Consider the following 25,144-nt stretch of genomic DNA (forward strand, 5'->3'; position numbering starts at 1 on the left):
CTTAGAGCTACCTTTCCTAGTCAGAAACACTGCCAAACATAGCTCATGATAAGCAAGCCTGGAAAACGCCATCCGGGTAGAGACTGCCCTCGCTCATCCTCATGGCTGTGATGCTTGTAAAATGTGTGCTTCGTGGTGCCTAGGGCACAACACTTCCATTTCTATCAGACTTCTCACACTGCACAGGCAGTGACTACGCAGCAAATCACCCCACAGTGCCAAAAAGGCAGAAGGACAGGTGAGGCCTGGCTGGAAATAGGACTGTCATCAGTTTCATCTTCCATGTCAAAAAGTGACAAGGTTTGAAAAGGTGAGAGCGAAATATAAGAAGCAAGTTAATTATAGAATTCACTTCCAGATATCCATTTTAAAAATATACATCCAGTGGAATATACGGATGTAAAAAATGGCCACAATTCATTCAACCGTTTAATGTGCTAGGAGAAAATATTAATAGGAACAACAAAGCAATTGAAACAAGTGAACAGATCTTGTCTTCAAAGTCGTAGACCACCGCGACCTTCCTTATTCTCTATTATGGGCTCAATGTTCACATTCAAATCTCAACCCCCCGCATCTCAGAATGTGACTGCTTGTGGAGACAGAGCCTCTAAAAGGGTAATGGAGATAAAATGAGGTCATCAGGGTGGGCGCTGCTGTTCATGATGACTGGTGTTCTTATAAGAGATTAGGAGACAGGGAACACCAAGGGACAGCCTCTCGAGGACTAGGGAGAAGGCGGTCATTGAGAGAGAAGCCTCAGAAGGAACCAACACGGTCAATCCTTGGTCTTGGATTTCCAGCCCTCCCAGGTCAATCCTTGGTCTTGGATTTCCAGCCCTCCCAAAGTGTTAAACAATAACAACCTGCTATTTAAGCCCCCACACCAGGAGCTGTGTTAGGGCAACTGCAGCTGACTAATCCACTTGGCCTCTTCCATCATTCCTGTTTTTGAACATCAGCTTTTTTTTTAAATCAACTTCATTCTCTCCTGATTTGTTTTCTTTGGCTCCACTGAGCCCTGCTCCAATTCCTCCTGTCTGCTGGCCTCCTCTTTCTTTATTTGTCTTTTCTTTTGTTTTGTTGTTGTTGGTTTTTTTTTTTTTTTTTGGTTAAATATTTATTTATTTGAGAAGCAGTTACAGAGAGATGGAGAGACGTCTTCCATCTGCTGGTTCACTCCCCAAAATGGCCGCAACAGCCAGGGCTGGGCTGATCCAAAACCAGGAGCCAGGAGCTTCCTCTAAGTCTCCCACGCAGGTGCAGGGGCCCAAGGACTTTGGCCATCTTCCACTGCCTTCCTGGGCCACAGCAGAGCTGGATCAGAAGAGGAGCAGCCAGGACACGAACTGGCACCTCAGGCGGATGCTCAGTCCCTTTACTTGTCTTTCAAAAGAAGTTCCTTCACATTCTTCCCAGCCAGAGCTGGAACTTTGGGAAGGTGAGAGGGAAAGGAGCCATCAGCACCCAGCACCCTAGGTCTGATAAGAGACCCAGTCCGCCAAAGCTCACAAAGGTGTCTGGTTTGTAACAGTACAACACAGAACTGACTGACCTCATCAGAAGGTGTGTTTCTCCCTTTCTGGATGACCCTGACCAAGTCACTCAGCTTCCCTGAATTTCTGTTTCCTCACATATGGAAAAATAATAGTAAAATAATATGATGGGCATTTGGTGCAGCAGTTGTCAATGCCTGGGACACCTCGATCCCATATCAGCATTCCTGGTTTGTGTTCAGGCTACTCTGCTTCCAATCCAGCTTCCTGCCAAGATGTACTGTGGAAGTCAGCAGATGATGATTCAAGTACTTGGGTCTTTACTGACTACGTGGGAGATCTGTTCCAGGCTCCTGGGTTTGACCTGGTCCAGCTCTGCTTTTACAGCCATTTAGGGAGTGAACTAGCAGATGGGAGATCCCATTGCTGAGTGCTTGAGTTGAATCCTGGCTACCTCATGCTTCTGATCCAGATTCCTGCTAAGGTACCTGGAAGGCAGCAAATGATGGTCCAAGTAGTTGGTGTTCCTGCCACCCACACAGGAGACCAAGATGGAGTTCCTGGTTCTTGGCTTCAGCCTGTCCCAGCTCCAGCTGTTGCAGGCATTAGGGGAGTGAACTAGAGAATGGAAGATTCTCTCTCTCTCTTTCTCCCTCTTTGTTACTCCCTTTCAAATAAATAGCTAAATTTTAAAAATAGAAAGCACTAACTGGTAATGTTTCATCAATGTCTTTGTAAAACACTAACTCTGGAAAAACAAATTACAAACACCAAAAGAGGAGAAGGCATTACACACAGTAGTTAAGTCGCTCCTTGGGACACCCTCGTCCCATACCTGAGGGCCAGCTACTCTGTTCTGGAAGGCAACAGGTGATGATTCAAAGACTTGGGTCCCTGTCACTCTTACAGGAAACTTGGGCTGGTCCAGACTCCTGGCTTTGGCCTGGCCCAACCCGGGCCATTGTGGGCATTTGGGGAGTGAACCTACAGATAGAAGATCTTTCTCTCAAGTAAATTAAAAATAACTAAGTTTTTTAAGATGTCATCTTAAAAAACACCAAAAGTTGTCTTTAGTTATAGGAAAAGAAAAAGAAAAAGCGGGTTGGGTAAGGGGGCAGTGAATATTATAATGGCCACCAATCATTGCACTGGAAAAGATAATTCAAAGTCCTTGTCATCTTTTCCCTGTAGATTGCGGCTGAAGCAAACAGGCTGGCATATTTACATGTAACAGAATTCCCAGTGAATTCTCCCACCCTTGTGAAAAGCACATGTTAAACACTCTAACGCAACTGTGTGGCTTATTGTACAATGCCTGCTACTCGCTGTATATACTTTTCCAAAAATTCGGTAAATACGTGGGACAGCTTAAGACCAATTTGTATTCACGGATGCAAACACGGCTTTGTAATTTTTCTGATAATTAAGGAATGGCCTGTCAGCAAACGCTGCCTTGAAAACAAGGAAGTGGAGTATCTCTTTTTCCTAACTTTAGAAAAGGCTGCTTTCTTTTCCATCTCTCCCGACAGACGGTAATCCAAATACTTTTCCAGAAAGCAGAGCATCATGGCGGCAACGAGGCGGTAGCGGGGACGCCCTAATCTCTAAACAAGGGACAAGCCGCTTGCTAACACCCGGCTGCGCTTGAGGAAACCGCCGGCCACCGAACGCCAGCCCCACCCCCGCGCCCGCGCGCCCTCGGTCGCCTGGCAACCCCGGCACGCCGCGCTCGGCCCCGCCCCCGTTGCCAGGGCTACGCGGCCGCGCCGCCACGCCGGCTTTGTGTTGGTCCGCGCGCTCTGCCTCGGCACCTGCTGGGGCGCCGCCACTTTTCAAACGCTCGCGCCGCCGGCTCCTCGGTTCCTTCTCTGACCCGCAGCCGCCGAGCCGCGAACCTAGGATTTCGGCCACGCGCTGCTTAGGTGTCCTTGCTGCAGACGTGCAGGAAGGGTGACCGGCGGCAGCGCGTGGACACCACTGACCTTGCCCAGCATTCCTCTCACGTTCGCAGCGCGGTCCTGGGGGGACGGGACAACCCCGCGCACAGCCCGCCGGAGGAGAGTCACGGCGCGGCGGACCCGGCGCTCAGCCCTGGGCGCACGCAGTTCCGACAGCTCGGAGAGCTCCTCATGTGCACCTCAAAGGCGGGGACCTCCTGGCCCCGGGTGGCGCGGTGCTAAGTCCCTCGGGCCGCCGCTTTCCGGCCGGAGCGTAACGTGGCTCAGGAGTGCCGTTCGGACGCCACCGGCCCCAGGCGAGGAGCGGCTTCGCGGCCAGAGCGGCTGGCGAGACCCGGGCCCTTACTGCTGTTTGTTGCTGTTCGAAGGACGCGGGGCAGGCGGCGGCGGCGGCCGGGCAGACAAGGCTAGTTTCTTCAGGGTGTTCTCTCGGACTGCCTCCCAGCCCCCTTGCTGTTCCATATTCATGAGAAGGCGGAGTCGCTTTGCAACTCTTTGGCGTCGCCTAGGGTTGAGCCAGCAGAGAAGAACTGGGAAACAAGGCTAAGAGAAGAGTCTTGACGCCAGCGAACTTCAGATTCCTGGGTATGGTGTCTTCCCCAGCTTCAGGCGGTGAGAACTCCCACGCACGCACGCACGCACGCACACGCACCGTGTCTTAAGGTCCGATTGCGCAAAGAAAATTTCAAACAAGTCCTGACCAACCTCTATGGTTTTGATTACAGTATTAGACTTAAATAAGAGAGGTTTAAAAAGTTTATTTGTTTTATTTGAAAGGCAGAATGACAGAGGAAGACAGAGAGAGAGAGAATCTTCCATCCACTGGTTCACTCCCCAAATGGCTGCAACAGCCAAGGCTGGGCCAGGCCAAAGCCAGGATTCCATCCTGGTCTCCCAACAGGGGAGGCAGGAACCTCAGAAAGCCAAGTACTTGGGCTTCCCAGGCACGTTAGGGAGCTAGAAGGGAAACAGAGCAGCCAGGACGGAATCAGTGCCTGTAACATGCATCTGCTTAACCCACTGTGCTATACCCAGTCCCTTGCCCGTCGGGGTGCCGGATTCTGTCCCGGTTGCCTCTCTTCCAGGCCAGCTCTCTGCTATGGCCCGGGAGTGCAGTGGAGGATGGCCCAAGTGCTTGGGCCCTGCACCTGCATGGGAGACCAGGATAAGCACCTGGCTCCTGCCTTCTGATCAGCGGCGGCCATTGGAGGGTGAACCAACGGCAAAGGAAGACCTTTCTCTCTGTCTCTCTCTCTCACTGTCTAACTCTGCCTGTCCAAAAAAAAGAAAAGATTTATTTGTTTATTTGAAAGAGTTACACAGAGAAAGAAGGAGAGGCAGAAAGAGAAGTCTTCCATCTTCTGGTTCACTCCCCAAATGGCTGCAACAGCTAAAGCTGAGCCGATCCAAAGCCAGGAACCAGGAGCTTCCTCTAGGTCTTCCCACACAGGCAGGGGCACAAGGACTTGGGCCATCTTCTACTGCTCTCCTAGGCCATAGCAGAGAGCTGGATGGAAAGTGGAGCAGAGGGACCCACCTGCTGGAGCCGTCACCACTGCCGACTGAAGTCTGCATTAGCAGGATGCTGCGGTTAGGAGCTGGAGCCAGAAATTACACCCAGACACTCTGATGTGGGCCTTCGGCACCTTAACCCCCCACGCCAAATGCCTACTCCCCTATTGAATTCTATAATTCAGTTGAATTTTAATTTTTAATGTGATCCTGCCCTCCACCATTCCCAAGTAACCCAGGATTGAGGTTTTTAAACAGTCAAGCTGCTACTGGAAACTCATGTTTAAAAAATAACAAGAAACTGGTGTACAAAAAACGACAGGCCTAAGGAAGTTCACGGAGGGAACCAGGTGAGCCTGACTGAAAAGCACAGGCAGCTGCTGCCCTGAGCCAGGCCCCCCAATTGTAACACGTGCTCCCACAGAATGTGCTCATCCAGGATGGGTTCTTTCCCCTCCGTGAAAACTCCCACATTAAAGACATCGCTAGGTGACACCGTGTAATGCAGTTGCATACTGTCACCTGCGGTTCACCTGAGACGGCGATCTGCAGGGCTGCAAAGATGCTTCTATCCAACACTCTACAAACAACCCACCATGGTTCCCACTGTATTAAAGTCCTACAGAGGGGCCGGCACTATGGCATAGTGGGTAAAGCCACCACCTGCAGTGCTGGTGCTGGCATCCCATATGGGCATGCTGGTCCCAGTCTCAGCTGTTCCATTTCCAATCCAGCTCTCTGCTAATGTGCCTGGGAAAGCAGCAGAAGATGGCCCAAGTGCTTGGGCCCCTGCCACCCACATGGGAGACCCAGAGGAAGCTCCTGGCTCCTAGCTTTGGATAGGCCCAGGTCTGGCCGTTGCAACCATTTGGGGAGTGAACCAGCAGATGGAAGATCTCTCTTAGTTTCTCTCCCTCCCCACTCTCTGTATCTCTGCCTTTCAAATAAATAAATAAATAAATCTTTTAAGAAAAGTCCTACAGAAATGTCCCTACCAAGATACAAATGTATTAACCAGAGAGGTGAACCTCCCTCACGCTCACAGGGGTTAGCCTTATGGACTAGACAAATCCATTCATTGGACAAATCCTTAGAGGTGCCAGGAAATGTTGGTGCTGGGGTGACAAAGAGCAGAGCAACACCCCATGGCACTTCCCTTCTAGTTAGGAGCAGACCACAAACAAAAAGTCAGTAATCACTATCACAAAGAAAGTTAAATGCTATCACATTTAACATGGCAAGTGCATGAAGCCCCAAGGATGTAGAGGAGCCGTGATCTCCCTGGTGGAATCTATTGGACCAAGTCCAGATTTTCTAACTGGGTTTTAAGTCCCATTGTACAGCCTTTGGTCGTGTGACCTTAGGTGTGTGGTGTCCACCTGGGTTTCTTTTCCCTCATCAAACAGAGGAACTGGGTTACATATTGCAGCTGTGTTGAGATTGGACAGGAAAAGTTGTAGTGTCTGTTATGCGCACAGGGAGGCCCAGAGCAACCCACTTGTGGCTCAGTGATCAGTTGTGAGTGCTGATGTGAGCTTAGGCTCCAATGACCTTGGCTGGGTGGTTCTCAGCCTAGTCTTCTGAGATATCAACATGGGTGCTAATTCCTACCCCAGGGTTGCTGGGAATGCTAAATGAGATAATATACAAAAATCACAGTACTGGCTGTTGCAATCATCTCTCTCAATTTTATTTGATAAGCAGAGAGACTTTCAGAAGTAGACTGAGACAAAGATGAGAGAGATCTACCAGCTCACCCCTGAATTGCCCCCCAACAGCTGGAAACTGCCAACTAGCCAGGAACTCAACCGAGGTTTCCTGTATGCCTGGCAGGAACCTAACTACTTCAGCCATCACCTGCTGTGTCCCAGAGTATGCACCAGGTGTGCACCAACAGGAAGCTGGGCTGGAGACCAGAGCCAGACCCAGGCCTTCTGACATGGGATGAGGGCATCCCAAGCAGGGACTTAACCTCTATGCCATCACCATCATCAGGTATTCTGGAAGGCAGCCACAGGGCAGGATTCTTTGACAGTTTTGGTGACTGGATTATGGGGACTAACTTTGCTTTCTAAGCTCACTACTCACCTGTAATTCTTTCCTACAAAAGGCTGTAGAGAGGGAGTTTAATGTCTATGAGACAGAGTTGGCCCTCTGCCTATGTTATCTCACCATGGAAACTACCAGGAGAGCCGTTTACAGATCTGAGGTCAATGACATGCCACATATTGCACAGGGACTAGGATCCACAGGCCTCTGTCCCAGCACCTTGCTGTTTCTTACCACCCTTCTTCAGGGCATCTGCAACTTTTGGCAACAGCAACTCTCTTCAGAGCATTTGGGGCTGGCGTTGTAGCACAGTGGGTTAAGCTGCCACCTGCAGCACTAGCATCTGATATGAGCACCAACTCCATTTCCAATCAAACTCCCTGTTAATGCACCAGGGAAAGCAGCAGAAGATGGTCCAAGTGCTTTGGTCCCTGTCCCCTAACATGAGAGACCCAGATGGAATTTCAGGCTCCTGGCTTCAGCCTGGCTCAGTCCAGAGGCCGTGACTCTCTCTCTCTCTCTCTCTGTGTAACTCTGCCTTTCAAAAATTTTTTTAAAATCTTAAAAACAAAAAACAATGAAACCCATTGTTTTCTGAGTCTTTGGTCATGGACTAGTAGCAAGCACTTCATTTTTCTCTTACACAAAATGAAGAGGGAGTATGTCCTCTAGCTCCTGGGCTCAGGCCCGGTGTGTCTCTTGGTTACTGCAGGGACACAGAGAAGAGAAGAGCTGTGTGGAGCCACCTGCCTCCTTGGCCTTGGCCTCCCGATTGTGCAGGAAGAGATATACTTCTCCCCAGAGCTGGAGCCAGTGTTGGAAACAAGTGCTGAGGAGGGCCTTCCCCAGTGCCACCTCCTTCTCATCCCACCCTCTCTCACAGCAAACTTACTCCCGAGAAGGTCCTGGCCAGTTGTCTAGCAGAAAGTCCTTGCCCTATGGAGGTTCCAGCCCCACACAACAGCTCCACCCACCCTGCCACTTCCCAAATGCAAAAACCCAGACAGAAGCCTCTAGATGTCTTTATATAGACACGGCCAGGTTCTAAGGCCTTTAGGTCTTCCTGAATGAGAACTCAGAAGGAGCAATCATTAAAATATTCCAAGGTTCCGAAGGCAATTTTTAGAGCAGTCTCATTCTATGGAATATACTGTACAATGCATAACAGTAGCTGAGCATGGACGCCTTGGAGAACCAGGAACAATGAAACTGTAGGCCCTGAAAAGAAGGGGAAGAACAGTTTGGAGGCTGGACTTGTGCAGACCCCAGCATTAGTCTCTGAGGTTCCCCTTGGATTGAGAAAGGATGGAATCTGCTGCCTTTTTTTTCTAGAATCCACATCAGTAGCTCAAGTCTAGAAAGACCCATTCTGAGTCCTCTGGGAGATTTTATTCAAGGTGCATAATTTTATCCTGAGCATATCAGAACTCATTTGTACTTGCAATTGTTTGGAAGTGCTAATACTCATTGTCATCACATTTTCATAAATATGCTTATTTTATTGAAATCATGCTTTGGTACGGGAAAGTTTTAGATGACGATTATACATACATTCCACTCAGTAGCAAGAAAGAATTCAAAATAGGCAGACAAGGAAAGCAAGAGACGGGGGAAATGATGGCGGAAAGACTAGCAGACATTTACATATTTGTATTTAAGTAAATTCACACGTTTATGTGCATAAAGACCCTCTTAGGACTAATTTTGAAAGCAATGTAATCAAATAAAAATTAATCTTTAGTGCAGTTGAAATCTTTTAAAAATATTTTATTTATTTGAGAGGCAGAGTTACAAGAGGTCTTCCATCTGCTTGTTCATTCCACAAATGGCTGAGCTGATCTGAAGCTAAGAGCCAGGACCTTCTTCCAGGTGTTCGACATGGTTGGAAGGGTCAGAGCACTTGGGCCACCTTCTACTGCTTTCCCAGGGTATATGCAGAAAGCTGGATTAGAAGAGGAGCAGCCGGGACACAAACTGGCACCCATATGGGATGTTGGCGCTGCAGGCAGAAACTTAGCCTACTATGCCGCAGCACGGATCCTGTACATTTGAAATTTTTAAATGGTGTGTTTCATGTAAGGATGTATTGTTTTTAAGGGCAAAGGGTGGCATTATGTGACAAACAAAAACAGCATTTTACTTCGCAGGCCATTTTACAAAGTAAAATAATCAATGGAAACACAATTTTGCAGGAATAATCACTGAAGTATACTAACAAAAGTCATGTGTGTATAGTGTATTAATGAGCATATAAAAATATTCACAATCAGGTCAAAAGTGAAATGTATAAATGCATATCACAATGGTTGGTGATTTTGTGCACCCAGCTTTATTTATTTTTATTTTTTATTTTTTTGACAGGCAGAGTGGACAGTGAGAGAGAGACAGAGAGAAAGGTCTTCCTTTTCCGTTGGTTCACCCTCCAATGGCCGCAGCGGCCGGCGCATCGTGCTGATCCGAAGCCAGGAGCCAGGTGCTTCTCCTGGTCTCCCATGGGGTACAGGGCCCAAGGACTTGGGCCATCCTCCACTGCACTCCCTGGCCATAGCAGAGAGCTGGCCTGGAAGAGGGGCAACCAGGACAGAATCCGGCGCCCTGACCGGGACTAGAACCCAGTGTGCTGGCGCCGCAAGGCAGAGGATTAGCCTAGTGAGCCGCAGCGCCAGCCTGCATCCAACTTTATAATTGTGATCATCTGGGGCCGGTGTTGTAACGTAGTGAGTAAAGCCGCCACAGCAGTGCCGGCATTCCATATGGGTGCCGGTTTGAGTCCTGGCTACTCCACTTCCAATCCAGTTCTTTGCTATGGCCTGGGAAAGCAGTAGAAGATGGCGCAAATCCTTGGGCCCTTGTACCTGCAGGGGAGACCCAGAAGAAGCTCCTGGTTTCAGATCAGTCCAGCTCCGGCCGTTGCAGCCATTTGGGAAGTAAACAGCAGATGGAAGACCTCTCTCTCGGCCAGTGCTGTGGCTCACTTGGTTAATCCTCCGCCTGTGGTGCCAGCACACGAGGTTCTAGTCCTGGTCGGGGCGCCGGATCCTGTCCCAGCTGCCCCTCTTCCAATCCAGCTCTCTGCTGTGGCCCGGGAGTGCAGTGGAGGATGGCCCAAGTCCTTGGGCCCTGCACCCACATGGGAGACCAGGAGGAAGCACCTGGCTTCTGGCTTCTGGCTTCGGATCAGCACAGTGCGCTGGCCGCAGCGGCCATTGGGGGGTGAACCAACAGAAAAGGAAGACCTTTCTCTCTGTCTCTCTCTCTCACTGTCTAACTCTGCCTGTCAAAAATTAAAAAAAAAAAAAAAGACCTCTCTCTCTCTCTCTCTCTCTCTCTCTCTCTGCCTCTGCATAACTCTTTCAAATAAATAAATTTTTTTAATTTAAAAAAAAATAATTTTGTGATCATTTGAAATACCACAACAGAAAATGTATGTCTTTTGAGAAAACTGATCAAAAATTGCCATTAACTGGACAAATATTGTGGTGTAGTGGTGTAGCTGCCTGTGATGCCAGTATTCCATATGGGTACCAGTTTGTATCCCAGTTGCTCCATTTCCAAACCAGTTTGCTGCTAATGAGACTGGGAAAGCAGCACAAGATAGCCTGAGTGTTTGGGCCCTTGCCACCCAATTAGGATACCCAGAAGAAGCTCCAGGCTCCTGGCTTTCGCCTGGTTGTTGTGGCCATTTAGAGAGTGAACCAGCATGTGGAAGATCTCTCCTGTCTCTTTCTCTTTCTCTAACTCTTCTTTCAAAAAAATTATCTTTTTTTTTAAAAAAAATTTGCCTTGAGTTCCCACTACATATGCAGTTCCCAAAGAACTGAGAACTGGAAAAGTCTTATCTTTCCCAAGTGCAGATGTACAAAAAGACATCTTTTCATTTATTGAGGAAGTCTCAACATCCTTATGTAGATGCACAAAAATTACACCCAAGTCAGTGTCATGATAATGCTGTTTCTTAAAATCTAATTTGCTGGCGGGTGCCTCGGCTCACTAGGCTAATCCTCCGCCTATGGCGCCGGCACACCAGGTTCTAGTCCCGGTCAGGGCACCAGATTCTGTCCCGGTTGTCCCTCTTCCAGTCCAGCTCTCTGCTGTGGCCCAGGAGTGCAGTGGAGGATGGCCCAAGTCCTTGGGCCCTGCACCTGCATGGGAGACCAGGAGAAGCACCTGACTCCTGGCTTCAGATCAGCGCAGTGCGCCAGCCGCAGCAGCCATTGGAGGGTGAACCAACGGAAAAGGAAGACCTTTCTCTCTGTCTCTCTCTCACTGTCCACTCTGCCTGTCTAAATAAATAAATATTTTTAAAAATCTAATTTGCAAAAAATTCATAAAACGAACTAGAAATCCTTAAACAATTTATACTTCCAGTACTGGAAATGATACAAAAATAAAATACATAGCATAGTGCTGACATGTTAGTAATGTACACATTACCAAAAAAATCTATTCAAATCCACATATAAAATATTCATTCGAGATTCTACCAGAAAGTCAGGATTTGTTATTAGGAATAAAATGAAGAAATGAGCAAAGATGAGGCATCCTCCTTCATGGAGACTATAGTTCAGAGGAAAGAAAAGGGTCAGACTAATGCCATCACAAAGATAAATACATCATCACAATCCATGATGAACCCATAAAGAAGAATTGCAGGTTGCAAAAGGGTTGTAAAATATAAGAACTGGCCTGCACATTAACGTTACAGCAGTAAAATGCTTTCATAAATTACCTACTTCATTTTCTTCAGATTTTCTATTCCCATAAATTCACATCAGTGTGCATCGTAAATACAAACATAGTGATTTAAGTTTCTCATGTCAGTTGAAGAATACATTTTAAGTGACTTCTTTTGTTAAGATTTTTGTCTTTATGACAAAGTACATAATAAAAATTTACTCAGATAAATTGCTGTGGTGCCAGTCATCATCCTGAAAGATTTTATCCCAAATATTAGCCCTTATTCCCCATGGAAATTGTAGGATTGTTTTTAAAGATGTATGTATGTATTTATTTATTTGAAAGGCAGAGTTCCAGAGAGAGAGAGACAGAGAGAGATATATTTTTCACTAACTGATTCACTCCCCAAATGGCCATAATAGCCAGGGCTAGGCCAGGTGGAAGCCAGGAACCTATAACTCTATCTGGGTCTCCCACTTGGGTGGCAGGGGCCCAGGGACTTGAGCCATCTTCTGCTGCTTTCCCAGGTGCATTAACAGGGAGATGGATAAGAAATAGAGCAGCCAGAACTCAAACTGGTGCCCATATGGGATGCCAGCATTACAGGCAGTGGCTTAACTCACTGTGCCACAATGATGGCTCCCAAAACTGTAATTTTTTAATTTTAGCTATCAGAATTTCAACATTTGGCATTTTAATCATTCCATATTGCAACTGGATCTTTGGGGATGTCAATATTTGGAATTGTGTCATTGGGGACTGTGATCAACCCCAGACTCTTATAAGTGTTTTCTGGGTACAAGTTTCCCCCTCGCCCATCAAAACTAACTTTAAGAATGCATTGAGAAACAGGTCTGATGTTGGTCATGAATTTGTCTTTGAACACATTTAGATAGTGCTTCTGGGTTTAGTATCAACCTCCATTCAAAGAGCAAAAGACTGAAGTAGAAGAAGAGGAAAAGGTGAGAGTGGGGGGAAGCCTGGCCCTAGTGAATTGGCAGTGCGGGGGTGGAGGGGGCACAGCCCCATGCCTCAGGACGCCAGAAGGGGTGATGGACCCTACTACTCCTTCCCAAGCAGTCATTTCACAAAGCCTGACTGATCACTAGTCATGCCTCTCACTGACCTGAGGAGCTCATGGAAAGTGTAATTAAAAGATAAATTTGGGGCTGGTGTCATGGCACAGTGGGTTAAGCTGCCATTTGCAAGTCTAGCATCCCATAGAAGAGCAGTGGCTGAGTCCTGGCTGCTCCACTTCCCATCCAGCTTCCTGCTTATGAACTTGGGACAGCTGCAGAAGTTGGCTGAAGTGCATGGGCTCCTGCCACCCATGAGAGGGACCCAGATGGAATTCCTGGCTCCTGAACTTGGCCTGGCCTCGACCTGGCTGCTGCAGCCATTTGGTGAGTGAACCAGCAGATGGAAGCTCTCTCTAACCCTCTCTAACTCTGCCTTTCATATAAATAAATCTTTAAAATATAATTTTATTTTGGTGCAAAAAGAAGTTAGAATCCATGCATATGAAGGATCTTCAAAAAGTCTATGGAAAAATGTGTATTATGAAAAAAACTGAACAGATTTAAACATTCTTTGCACCAAAATAACTTATCTTTTAATAACATTATCCATGAATTTTTGAAGTACTCTCTTATAGTACAACATTTGTTCTCTGCTCTGGAGATTTAAGAATTTCATTGTAAGGGTGGGCATTTGGCACAGTGGTTAATACATCACTTTGGATGCTTGCATCCCATATTGGAGTACCTGAGTTTGAGTCCTGGCTCTGTTTCTGATTCCAGCTTCCTGCTAATGTGCACCCTGTGAGGCAAAAGGTGATGGTTCAAATAGTTGGGTCCCTGTCACCCCTAAGTTTCTGGCTCCTGACTTCAACTTGGCTCAGCTTCAGCTGTTGTGGGCATTTCGGGGGCAGACTAGAGGATAGAAGAATTTCTCTGTCTCCTTCAAATAAATTTTTAAAAATTAAGGAAAAGAATCTTGTTATAGACACATCACTTTATTAGATATTGCTGTCCATAAGGTTTAATTCAGGTACCACTATGGCTAACCCTGTTCTCAGTTTTTGTATTACCCTCCAGTTAACTAATTTGGATAAAAAATTTCTTGTGCATTTGAAATACACATAAATACATGCTATCCCCTTCCTGGGTCCCAATTAAACAACACCAGAAAATTGGGCTAATTATGTGGGAAGTTTTTCAATCCAAGTAGTACAGACACAAATATTTACTTCAAAATATTCCTCTATTTCCAAATGTAATATTATTTCCATGAATTTCTCTCATGTGTCACTTGGCCTTGAATTACATGAAAGAAAATGAAGAAGGTGGGTGGTAGAGACTCATGTCTACAGCAGTAAATTCTTCTAAGCATCAAACTAGCGTTTCACCTTGGGACCCTAATTAAAGTCACCTTCTATCATTTTCAGTGTGTACCTCAGAGAAATAGGCATTTAAACAAAACTGACACAAGCTGACAGCCTTATTAACTGCCAGCATCAAGCCTGATGACCCCAACCCAGAATCCTCTCTCAATCTGCTGCTGCATACAAATAAACCTCCTGGCCTGCGGTTGACCAGATAGCTATAGAGGGAGGAGAAGGGAAATTGAAATCAAGGTTTTGTAGTAAATTTGCCTCTTCCTAAGCCCATGAGAGTAAGTCAGATTCCTCCCCATCAAGCATTAGTTGTAGCCAGCTGTGCACATTGCTCTGTCATTGTTGAAGTGGTATCAAACTGTTATCCCTCATTTTGACTCCTGTTCATGCATTCAGGTATTTACCACTAAAAATTATGCAAGGCCTTTTATTCAGGACTTTTACAACAGGTGTCAATGGATGAGAGATTGGGCTCAACTCTGAATATGGGGATTTCCAGGCAGCAACCACAGGAAGAGGATCAGGAAGCACAAAATTGCCAAGAGGAGTTCAAGGGTAGGGGACTCCTGTTCATCTGACTTCACAGGCTTCCTGCTGAAGGCCAGCCAGCGTGATTAGATGTCAAGGGTGAGCAGATTCTTGCTACAAGTATGCTAGGCAAGACAAAGATTTTGCCCAAAGAGGAGGCCTAATCAAAAAGAGGCTCAGTGGTGGGGTTGGCATTGTGGCACTAGGATTTAAACCTTGCTGTGACACCGCATCCCAAATGAGCATCAGTTTGAGCCCAAGCTGCTTCATTTCTGAGTAAGCTTCCTGCTAATGCACCTGGGAGAGCAGCAGAAGATGGCCCAAGTGCTTGGGTCCCTACCACTCCCATGGGAGACCTGGATGGAGTTCCAGACTCCTGGCCTTAGCCTAGCCTGGCACTGGCCTTTGTGACCATTTAGGGGCAGAACCAGGGGATGGAAGATCTCTCTGTCTCACTGAAACTCTGCCTTTCAAATAAATGAATGAATAAATCTTAAAGAGAAAAACAGGCTTGGGAGAGGCTGCTGACTGCATATTGGTCAAGCAGAGAACATTTTTCCGCTCAGCAACTATCTATTATCCATGTATGAGGTAAGATGCTGGGCACCTGGAGAGTAAAAAACAGAACAGGATCCATAAGGACATTAAGGTACAATGGAAGATAACATGTATACATTGAATTCCTGTAAACTTAACTATTGTTTAAATGTGGCTTCAAAGGACATGATTTAAACATATCACTATTGCTTCTATTTACTTATATTTTAAAAATTTTATTTATTTGCAAGGCAGAGAGAAAGAGAGAGGGTAAGAGAAAGCCAACCAGTCAGATAGATAGACAGAGCTTCCATATGCTGGTTCATTCCCCCTAAATACAGCCGGTTCTGGGCCAGGCTGAGGCCAGGAGACAGGAATTCAGTCCAGGACTCATGTGAGTGGCAGGGACTCAAGTACTTGAGCCATAACCTATTTCCTCCCAGAGTATGCTTTAGCAGAAAGCTGAAATCAAGAGAGGAGCTAGAAATCAAACCAATCAAACTCCAGGAGGGGATGTAGGATTTCAAAAGGGTCTTAACCACTACATCAAATGCTCACTCCCTCCCCCAAGACACAACTTGAAGACTACTGTGGCACATTCTCATTTAAAGCCAACAATGCCATTGTGATACAAATAACAGCTTTGGTTTGTTGTTCTGGATTCCTTCTGAGAAGAGGATCGTGGTGGGGGCAAGAGGTGCAGTCACCACACGGACCCTGGGAGCCGGGTGAAAGCGGTCCTGAGGCTAGCAGCCCACAGACTCGTTTATTTCAGTTGGTATAGCAGCTTATGTAGCAGAGGCAGTCATTCCGGTCAAGGGGCGGTTTATGCCCTAACCAATCACAACCTGTTGCCAGGCAGACTCCATTGCCAGGTGGTTTCCCAAGCCATTCCTGAGTAACTGACACTCACTTGCCAGCAACCATCTTGACATGGCCTTCTCATTCCACCACATTGGTTAATGTGTAGATGGGAATTTGGGGAGAACACAAATAGCGGGGAGGATGATTGGGTCAAGTCACCGCTTGTGTTACCAAAACCTTGGTCCCTGTCCCTGGTGCTGAATCTTGATACTGAGCGCAGGTTTGAAGGTAAAGGAACTGAAGAGCTAATGTATTCGTGCATGAAGAGGTAACACTTCTCAGTCTCAAAAGCTACTGTCCTGCTTAGTGAGGATGGTCTTTGTTTCTTGAGGAGACTGAGCTGCCACAGCAATGCTGAAGTCGATTTGATAACAGTATCTCGGACTCTCGGACAACAGCACAGTTCCCTGGGAAACTTGGTTTTTGGCTTGACTTTATCATGAAGAGGACATAGCAGGATATTCTATACAAGTAAGTAGCTACAAAACGTTATTTGGATAAGATATCTGGTCAGCCAAGCTTGTTATAGAATTGCTGCTCAGTCCTTGAGAAGGCTGCTAGGTGGAGAGGTTAACCCTTTCTCTGCAGGATTGCTCTGCTCTGGCTGCCTGTAGGAGAAATGGAGATAAGGATTAAAGTGTTCTCAGGACATGATCAAAATGGAAACCCAATGACTAAGCCTTGAAGCTAAGTCATTAGATTTATAAAAGTGGCCTGAGAAACATCATTTGGCTAGAATTAATGAGAATATGGCTATATACTGTGGGAAGTTACCACCTTATATTTGATCATGGCAAGAACCAACTTTTGTAATTTTTATATCACCCTGTACCCAGTTACACTTGGGATGCCTGCATCCCATATTGGACTAGTGATTTCAGTCCTAGCTCCTCTGCTTCCAATCCAGCTTCCTCCTAATGCATTGGGGGGGGGGGGCAGCAAGTAATGGCCCAAACACTTGGGCCCCTTCCATTCACTTAGGAGATCCTAATGGAGTTTGAGCGCTCTCTCTCTCTCTCTCTCCCTCCCTCTCCCTCCTCCCTTCCCAACCTCCCCCCTCTCTCCTTTCAATAGATAAAAACAAATAAATAAACATGAAAAAGAATACAAGTTGCTACAGTTGAAGGTCCACTGAGGAATGGTTGATTTTGTTGTGAGGTGCTTTGATGATGTAAGTGGTGAGGCAGATGTTGAATACAGGGGAGGGGCTTGCACAGGGCCTAAGGAGGGGGCCATAGAGTGGAGGCTGAGGACCCCAGGGAGGTGGGAAGAAGGGAAGGCATCAGTCTGAGGTGAATGTCATTGAACAGCGGAGAGTAAACATGATTTCATGACCACTGTCACCTTGAGGAGCTGGCAGTATGGTAAAGGCCATCTCTATGTAAGGACCATCATCTCTGAAAGCAGTAAAACAAGCAAAACCATTAGCAGTCCAAGACTAAGACCCCATGGCAAGGATCGAGGTCAGAACATGGAAGATTTGAAGCCTATTGAGGAGGACTTTCTCCCTGGGGTTCAGGCTGAGGCTGCTGTGGAAGTAAATGGAGCACCTCTATGCATAGCCTGGGTGCTCTGCTTGTGGCTCCACGCACCACCCGGTCTTCCCAACTCTCCCGGATCCTCAGTCATCTCAGGGCGGGCATCCTCTCAGCCCACACCCTGCAAAGCCGCCTTCTCAGCTCATAACGCAGCCTTTCCAGAGCAGCCCAGTGTGCTGCCAGAAAACTGTACCCTCCATCTACCCCCCACCCTGACCCAGCACTATTTCCCTTTAACCAGTAAGAAAGAGGCAAGGCCAACATTGAGCACGTACCCAGCATACCAGCATGATCTGCATACCCAGCATGATCACTATTGTTCAGTGCTCTGGACCCTTCAAAAAGTTTGTAGAACAGACAAACATTGTTGCTCAGTGGGTAAAGCAGCCACCTGGGACCCTCACATCCCATATGAAAGAGCTGGTTGGAGTCCTGGTCCAGCTGCCTGCTAATGTGTATCATGGAAGGCAGCTGGTGATGGCTCAAATGCTTGGATTCCTGACACTCATGTGGGAAACCCAAATGGAGTCCCTAACTCTGGCTTCAGCCTGACCTAGCCCTGGTTATGCTGTTGAGCATTTGGGGAAACAAGTCTCTCTCTCTCTCTCTCTCTCTCTCTCTCTCTCTGACTCTCTGTCTCATCACTTTGCCTTTCAAATAAATAAATATTTTTAATGCATGGAAAAAATAGAGTTTAAAGATTAGTTTATTTTGGTGCAAAAAAATTTTACATCCGTGCATGGTTGTTAAATAATGCACATTTTGGCCAGCGCCGTGGTTCAATAGGCTAATCCTCTGCCTGCGCCACCGGCACACCGGGTTCTAGTCCCGGTTGGGGCGCCGGATTCTGTCCTGGTTGCCCCTCTTCCAGGCCAGCTCTCTGATGTGGCCAGGGAGTGCAGTGGAGGATGGCCCAAGTACTTGGGCCCTGCACCCCATGGGAGACCAGGATAAGTACCTGGCTCCTGCCATTGGATCAGCGTGTTGTGCTGGCCGCAGCGGCCATTGGAGGGTGCACCAACAGCAAAGGAAGATCTTTCTCTCTGTCTCTCTCTCTCACTGTCCACTCTGCCTGTCAAAAAAAATAATAATAATAATACACATTTTGCAATGGACTTTTTGAAGTTCCCTTGTATGTTAATGACATAATTTATCTTTTCTGTTCATAGTTTCCTTCAAATAATCCTTTGAGGAAGCCATCACCCATTAGCTAATTAAAATCTTTTCTGAACAAGGTCTTTTTTTAGCCTGCACGTATCCTTGAGAATGACGAGTGGCATCTATTTGCACTGGTTGTGAAATAGCACTTTTGTTGTGCCTGCTTTGCCATGGGGCATACCCTCCGTTCAGTGCTGTTTGTTCACCACAGCCCTTCACTCACTCATTTGCTCACTGAACTTCGATTCAGTACAAATCTTGAACTAGGCTCTGTGCTGTCACAGGAGATCCAAACATCAAGCTGCCTACCCTTGAGGAAGTCACAGTCTAATGGGAAAGACAGGCTGGACAGCATGATGCTGTAGCTGGAAGGCAGGGAAAGTCTCTGAGCAAAGTGTTCTGGAAGCACCCAAGGAGAATGCCCACTCACAGAGGTGGAATGCTTCTGGAGTTTGCTTATCACTTCCATTTTTATAGAATTCTATAGATTTTGTAAATCTGATAGTCCTCCTTTGTAGTCTTACCTTTTCAAATTAAATGGTCATTTTCTTTTTTTTAAAGATTTATTTATTTATTTGAAAGTCAGAGTTACACAGAGGGAGGAGAGGCAGAGAGAGAGAGAGAGGTCTTACATCTGCTGGCTCACTCCCCAATTGGCCGCAACAGCTGGAGCTGTGCTGATCTGAAGCTAGGAGCCGGATCTTCCACATGGGTGCAGGGCCCAAGGACTTGGCCATCTTCTACTGCTTTCCCAGGCCACAGCAGAGAGCTGGATCAGAAGTGGAGCAGCCAGGTTTCGAACCGGCACCCATGTGGGATGCCAACACTGCAGGCAGCAGCTTTACATGCCACAGCACCAGCCCCTAAGTGGTCATTTTCATCTAGTCTTTTATGGAAGCATCTTTAGCTTATTTTTGGAAGAGAGAGAGAGAGAGCACTTGCATCTGCTGGTTCATTCCCCAAATGCTCACAACAGTTGGGGCTGGGCCAGGCTAAAGCCAGGAATCTGGAACTCAATCCAAGTCTACATGGGAGGCTGCAGTCAGGAGGCTGAAGCAAGAATTGAACCCAGGTTAGGCCGCCGCCGCGGCTCACTAGGGGCTAATCCTCCGCCTAGCGGCGCCGGCACACTGGGTTCTAGTCCCGGTCGGGGTGCCGGATTCTGTCCCGGTTGCCCCTCTTCCAGGCCAGCTCTCTGCTGTGGCCCGGGAGTGCAGTGGAGGATGGCCCAGGTGCTTGGGCCCTGCACCCCATGGGAGACCAGGAAAAGCACCTGGCTCCTGGCTCCTGCCATCGAATCAGCGCGGTGCGCCGGCCGCGGCGGCCATTGGAGGGTGAACCAACGGCAAAGGAAGACCTTTCTCTCTGTCTCTCTCTCTCACTGTCCACTCTGCCTGTCAAAAAAAAAAAAAAAAAAAAAAAGAAAGAAAGAAAGAAAGAATTGAACCCAGGCATTCAGATGTGGATGTTGGCATCTTAACCATTAAGCTAAACACCCACACCCTCCTTAGATTCTTGAGGGTTTTTTTTTTAAAGGTTTATTTATTTATTTAAAGTCAGAGTTACACACAGAGGAGAGGCAGAGAGAGAGACTTCCATCCCATGGTTCACTCCCCAATTGGCCACAATGGCTGGAGCTGCGCTGATCTGAAGCCAAGAGCAAGGAGCTTATTCCGGGTTTCCCATGTGGGTGCAGGGACCCAAGGGCTTGAGCCATCTACTACTGCTTTCCTAGGCCCTAGCAGAGAGCTAGATAGGAAGTGGTGCCCATATGAGATGCTGGCACTTCAGGCCAGGGCATTAACCCATTGCGCCACAGCGTCGGCCCCAAAATCTTGAGTTTTTTTAAAAAATTTAAGATTCTTTTACATCCTTCTTGGCATTTGGTCTAAATTTGAAGAATGTTTCAAACTTGCATACAATATTATAAATAGTTAAGATTATGCCCTAAGGCTAAACACCCACACCACTCTTTCTACCTCTCCTCTCTCTGTGTAACCCTTTCAAATAAATAAATAAATCTTTAAAAAAAAAATCAAGAATCTAAGGAAGGTGTGGGGGTTTATCTTATTGTTAGATGTCAATATAATAAACAAATTATATAAAACTTAGCAAAATGCGCTTTAGAAAAAAATGTTTTACTTTTAAAAGCCACTTTAGGGGCCAGCATTGTGGTACAGTGGGTCAAGTCACCACTTTCCATGCCAGCATCCCAAATTGGCACTGGTTAGAATCCTAGCTGCTCCATTTCTGATCCATCTCCCCGCTAAAGCACTGGGTCAGGCAGCAGAAGATGACAAAGTACTTGGACCTTTGCCACCCATGTGGGAGACCAGGATGGAATTCCTAGAACTTGGCCTAGCCCTTTATGTTGCAGCCATTTAGAGTGAACCAGCAGGTGGAAGAGCTCGCTCTCTCATCTCTCTCTCTCTCTTTCTCTCTCTCTCTCTCTTCACTCTGCCTTTCAAATGAGTAAATAAAAGAATCTTTAAAAATACGCTTCAGCCGGCGCCGCGGCTCACTAGGCTAATCCTCCGCCTAGCGGCGGCGCCGGCACACCGGGTTCTAGTCCCAGTTGGGGCACCGGATTCTGTTCCGGTTGCCCCTCTTCCAGGCCAGCTCTCTGCTGTGGCCAGGGAGTGCAGTGGAGGATGGCCCAGGTGCTTGGGCCCTGCACCCCATGGGAGACCAGGAAAAGCACCTGGCTCCTGGCTCCTGCCATCGGATCAGCGCGGTGCACCGGCCGCAGCGCGCCAGCCGCGGCGGCCATTGGAGGGTGAACCAATGGCAAAGGAAGACCTTTCTCTCTGTCTCTCTCTCTCACTGTCCACTCTGCCTGTCAAAAAATAAAATAAAATAAAATAAAATAAAATAAAATAAAATAAAAATACGCTTCAATCGTGTTAAGAGCTTCCCACTCCAAAAGAGGCTGTTCTCATGAACTGTGTTTGTTTTTTATTTGCTGAAACTGAAGTTACTTATATTCTTCCACAAGTACTAAGCCTTCTGTCCCAAACACACAGTGCTATGATGCAGTCCATGACAGCCAGTTGTTCCCAAGAGATACTAATGTTTCCACATAAGAAATCTGAGTAGATAGAAAGAATATTCATGGCACCACAAGTGAGAAAAATCCTTGGCCTGCCCATAGCCGACTGAGTGCCTCCAACTCTAGAAAGTGCCCAGTTACTTTGGGGGTTGCCACCCCAGGTGTTGCACATCGAATGCGCCTTGGTTTCTCTGGCAGGAGGAAGCTTCACAAGTACCTCGAGTCCCTGGTTCAGAAGACAGGAGGGCCCAAGGTGCTTTGCCTGCCGTGGCCTGTACAGGCATCATGGTCTCCTTTTGGAAACTGATAGATGACATGTGAGGGGCTGGCGCTGTGGTACAGCGGGTTAATGCTCTGGCCTGCAGTGCCGGCATCCCATATGGGCACCGGTTCAAGACCCAGCTGCTCCACTTCTGATTCAGCTCTCTGCTATGGCCTGGGAAATCAGTAGAGGATGGCCCAAATCCTTGGGCCCCTGCACCCATCTGGAAGATCCAGCTCCTGGCTTTGGATCAGCACAGCTCTGGCTGTTGCGGCCAATTGGGGAGTAAACCATTGGATGGAAGAGCGCGCGCTCGCTCTCTCTCTCTATCTCTCTCTGTCTCTGCCTTTCCTCTCTCTGTGTAACTCAGACTTTCAAATAAATAAATAAATCTTTTAAAAAATTCACATGCGAGAAATCTGCCCTTGCTCTGCCCTTGCACCTTGACAGGGAACTCTGCAAATTCTCACAACACAGAGGAGAGTGGACTCAGTTCAGAAGTGTTTGTGGCCTGAAGAAAGACAAGGCAAAAACTTAAAACTGGGGCCAATGCTGTGGTATATTAGGTTAAGCCTCGACCTGCCACCTGCAGTGCTAGCATCCCATGTGGGCACTGGTTTGAGTCCCGCTGCTCCTCTAATGATCCAGTTCTCTGCTTATGGCCTGGAAAAGCAGTGGAAGGTGGCCCAAGTGCTTGGGCCTTTGGACCCACGTGGGAGACCCAGAAGAAGCTCCTGGCTTCAGATTGGCCCAGCTCTGGCTGTTGCAGCAATTTTGGTAGTGAAACAGCAGATTGAAGATCTCTCTTTCTGTGTGTGTGTGTGTGTGTTTCTCTGTGTGTGTGTCTGTAACTCTGCCTTTCAAATAAATAAATGAATCTTAAAAAAAAAAAACACTTAAAACTGTCTTAAACTGGATGTCATACAAACAACAGGAGTTTGTTGCTCACAATTCTGGAGGCCTGGGAGTCTGAGGACTAGGTACGGGCCAATGGAGTGTTGGCAAGGGCCTGCTTTCTGGCTGGCTGCATCCTCCCACAGTGGAAGAGAAGAGCTCTGATTTCTTGAGCCCCTTGAAATGACACCAGTCCTGTCCCAAGGGCTCCAGCTGCATGACCCAATAACTTCCCAAAGGCCCACTCATCGTCTTCTCCCCCACCCGACTTCTTCCTTTTTAAAGATTTGTTTATTTATTGATTGATTTGAAAGGCAGAGGGAAAGAGAGAGAGAGGTCTTTCATCTGCTGGTTCACTCCCCAAATGGCTGCAATGGCCAGAGCTGCACCGTTCCAAAGCCAGGAGCCAGGAGCTTTCCATGTGTCTCCCACTTGGTTGCAGGGGCCAAGGACTTAGGCCATCTTCCACTGTTCTCCCAGACCACAGCAGAGAGCTGGATCAGCCAGGAGCTGACAGGACTCAAACCGGTGCCCACATGGAATGCTGGCACTGCAGGCGACAGCATTACTTACTATGCCACAGCGCCAGCCCCAAAAGCCCAGTCTTCTAATTCATCACCTTAGGGTGATGAAGTCTGGAGGGGGAGATGGGGAGTGTGGTGTAATGAGAAGGCCATGCCAAGATGGCTGCTGGTAACAGAGCCAGACTGGCAACAGGCTGTGACTGGTTAGGGCATATACCGCCCCTTGACCGGATTAGCTGCCTAGGCTATATAAGCTGCTGTAGCAACTGAAATAAACGAGTCTGTGGGCTGCTCACCTCTGGCCTGCTTTCACCCGACTCCTGGGGTCTGTGTGGTGACTCTGCACCTCTTGCCCCCACCATGCTCCTCCTCTCAGAACGATTCCACTGCAACAGGGGAGGAGCTCAGTCATTCAGTCCATGACAAATACATCAATTTATATGCTTTAGCTAGCAACCTTAGTGCTTGTAATTGACTGACATGTTTACTTCCAGCCTCACAGTCTGTGCACCTTCTGGCTCTACCCACAAAGAGGCCAGAGTCCTCTTTCACTGCCTCCAGATCTGAGGACTCTGATTAACCAGTGTACAGATAGCAACAGAGGGGCTGACATTGTGGCATAACAGGTTAAGCTGCCGCCTGCAACACCAGTATCCCACATGGGCACCAGTTTGACTCCCAGCTGTTCCACTTCTGATCCAGCTCTCTTTAATGTATCTGAGAAAACAGAGGAAGGTGGCCCAAGTTCTCTGGCCCCTGAACCCACGTGGGAGACCCAGAAGAAGTTCCTGAATCCTGCCTTCAGCCTGGCTCAGCTCCATTTGTGGCCATTTTGGGAGTGAACCACTGGATGGAAAATATCTCTCTCTCTCTCTCTCTCTCCCTCTCCCTCTCTCTCCCTCTTTCTCTAACTTTGCTTTTCAAATAAATAAAACAAATCTTTAAAGAAAAGATTTTTTCACACATTCACTCATGCTTTCACACACATATATCCTCAGACACACACTCAAGCACACCCACACCCTCTCTCACACAACCATAAACATGCTAGCACACACAAACACATGCTCACACAACCCACATACATGCTTACACACTCCAACACACATGCACACATACTCTCCCACATGCTCACATATACATCACACACATAATGTGTGCATATATTTTTCTTTTTTTTTTCTTTCTTGACAGGCAGAGTGGACAGTGAGAGAGAGACAGAGAGAAAGGTCTTCCTTTTTTGCCGTTGGTTCACCCTCCAATGGCCGCCATGGCCGGCGCACTGCGCTGATCCGATGGCAGGAGCCAGGTACTTCTCCTGGTCTCCCATGGGGTGCAGGGCCCAAGCACTTGGGCCATTCTCCACTGCACTCCCTGGCCACAGCAGAGAGCTGGCCTGGAAGAGGGGCAACCGGGACAGACTCCAGCGCCCCGACCGGGACTAGAACCCGGTGTGCCGGTGCTGCAGGCGGAGGATTAGCCTAGTGAGCCGCGGTGCCGGCTGTGTACATATATTTTTCAACACACTCCCCATCTGTTTCAGTCTGTTTAGTGTTATCATAATGAAATACCCAAGGTTACGTAACTTCACAAAGAAAATAGGTTTATTTCATTCACAGCTCTAGGTGTTCTTGCTGGCAGAGGCCCGAGGCAGGACAGGGACCCCACCTGGGTGTGTGTCCTTCAGCGTCTCTGTCTCTCTT

General features: G+C 47.6%; 1 protein-coding gene and 1 long non-coding RNA gene across 8 annotated transcripts in view; one reads left to right on the forward strand and one right to left on the reverse strand.

Moving 5' to 3' along the window:
* SPATA13 (spermatogenesis associated 13) overlaps positions 1-3,637 on the reverse strand; it is a 371,963-nt gene extending 368,326 nt beyond the window's left edge. For all 4 annotated transcript variants that reach the window (XM_070049162.1, XM_070049160.1, XM_051850708.2 and 1 more), the window contains exon 1: positions 3,479-3,637. In XM_070049162.1, the coding sequence (XP_069905263.1) occupies positions 3,479-3,490 (12 nt within the window). In that variant the 5' untranslated portion in view covers positions 3,491-3,637. The remainder of the gene's footprint in view (positions 1-3,478) is intronic.
* A 264-nt stretch (positions 3,638-3,901) lies between these two features.
* Positions 3,902-25,144, forward strand: part of LOC127492129 (uncharacterized) — a 65,176-nt gene continuing 43,933 nt past the window's right edge. The window contains exons 1-3 of one of the 4 annotated variants that reach the window (XR_007921219.2): positions 3,905-4,039; positions 12,959-13,095; positions 16,348-16,487. This is a non-coding gene — a long non-coding RNA (uncharacterized lncRNA). Of the gene's footprint in view, positions 4,040-12,958; positions 13,096-13,118; positions 14,715-16,347; positions 16,488-25,144 lie in introns of those variants that run through there. The other 3 variants (XR_011378924.1, XR_011378923.1, XR_011378922.1) reach the window with 3 other exon arrangements.

Source organism: Oryctolagus cuniculus, chromosome 9 (genome assembly GCF_964237555.1).
Source record: "Oryctolagus cuniculus chromosome 9, mOryCun1.1, whole genome shotgun sequence".
Lineage (NCBI taxonomy): Eukaryota > Metazoa > Chordata > Mammalia > Lagomorpha > Leporidae > Oryctolagus > Oryctolagus cuniculus.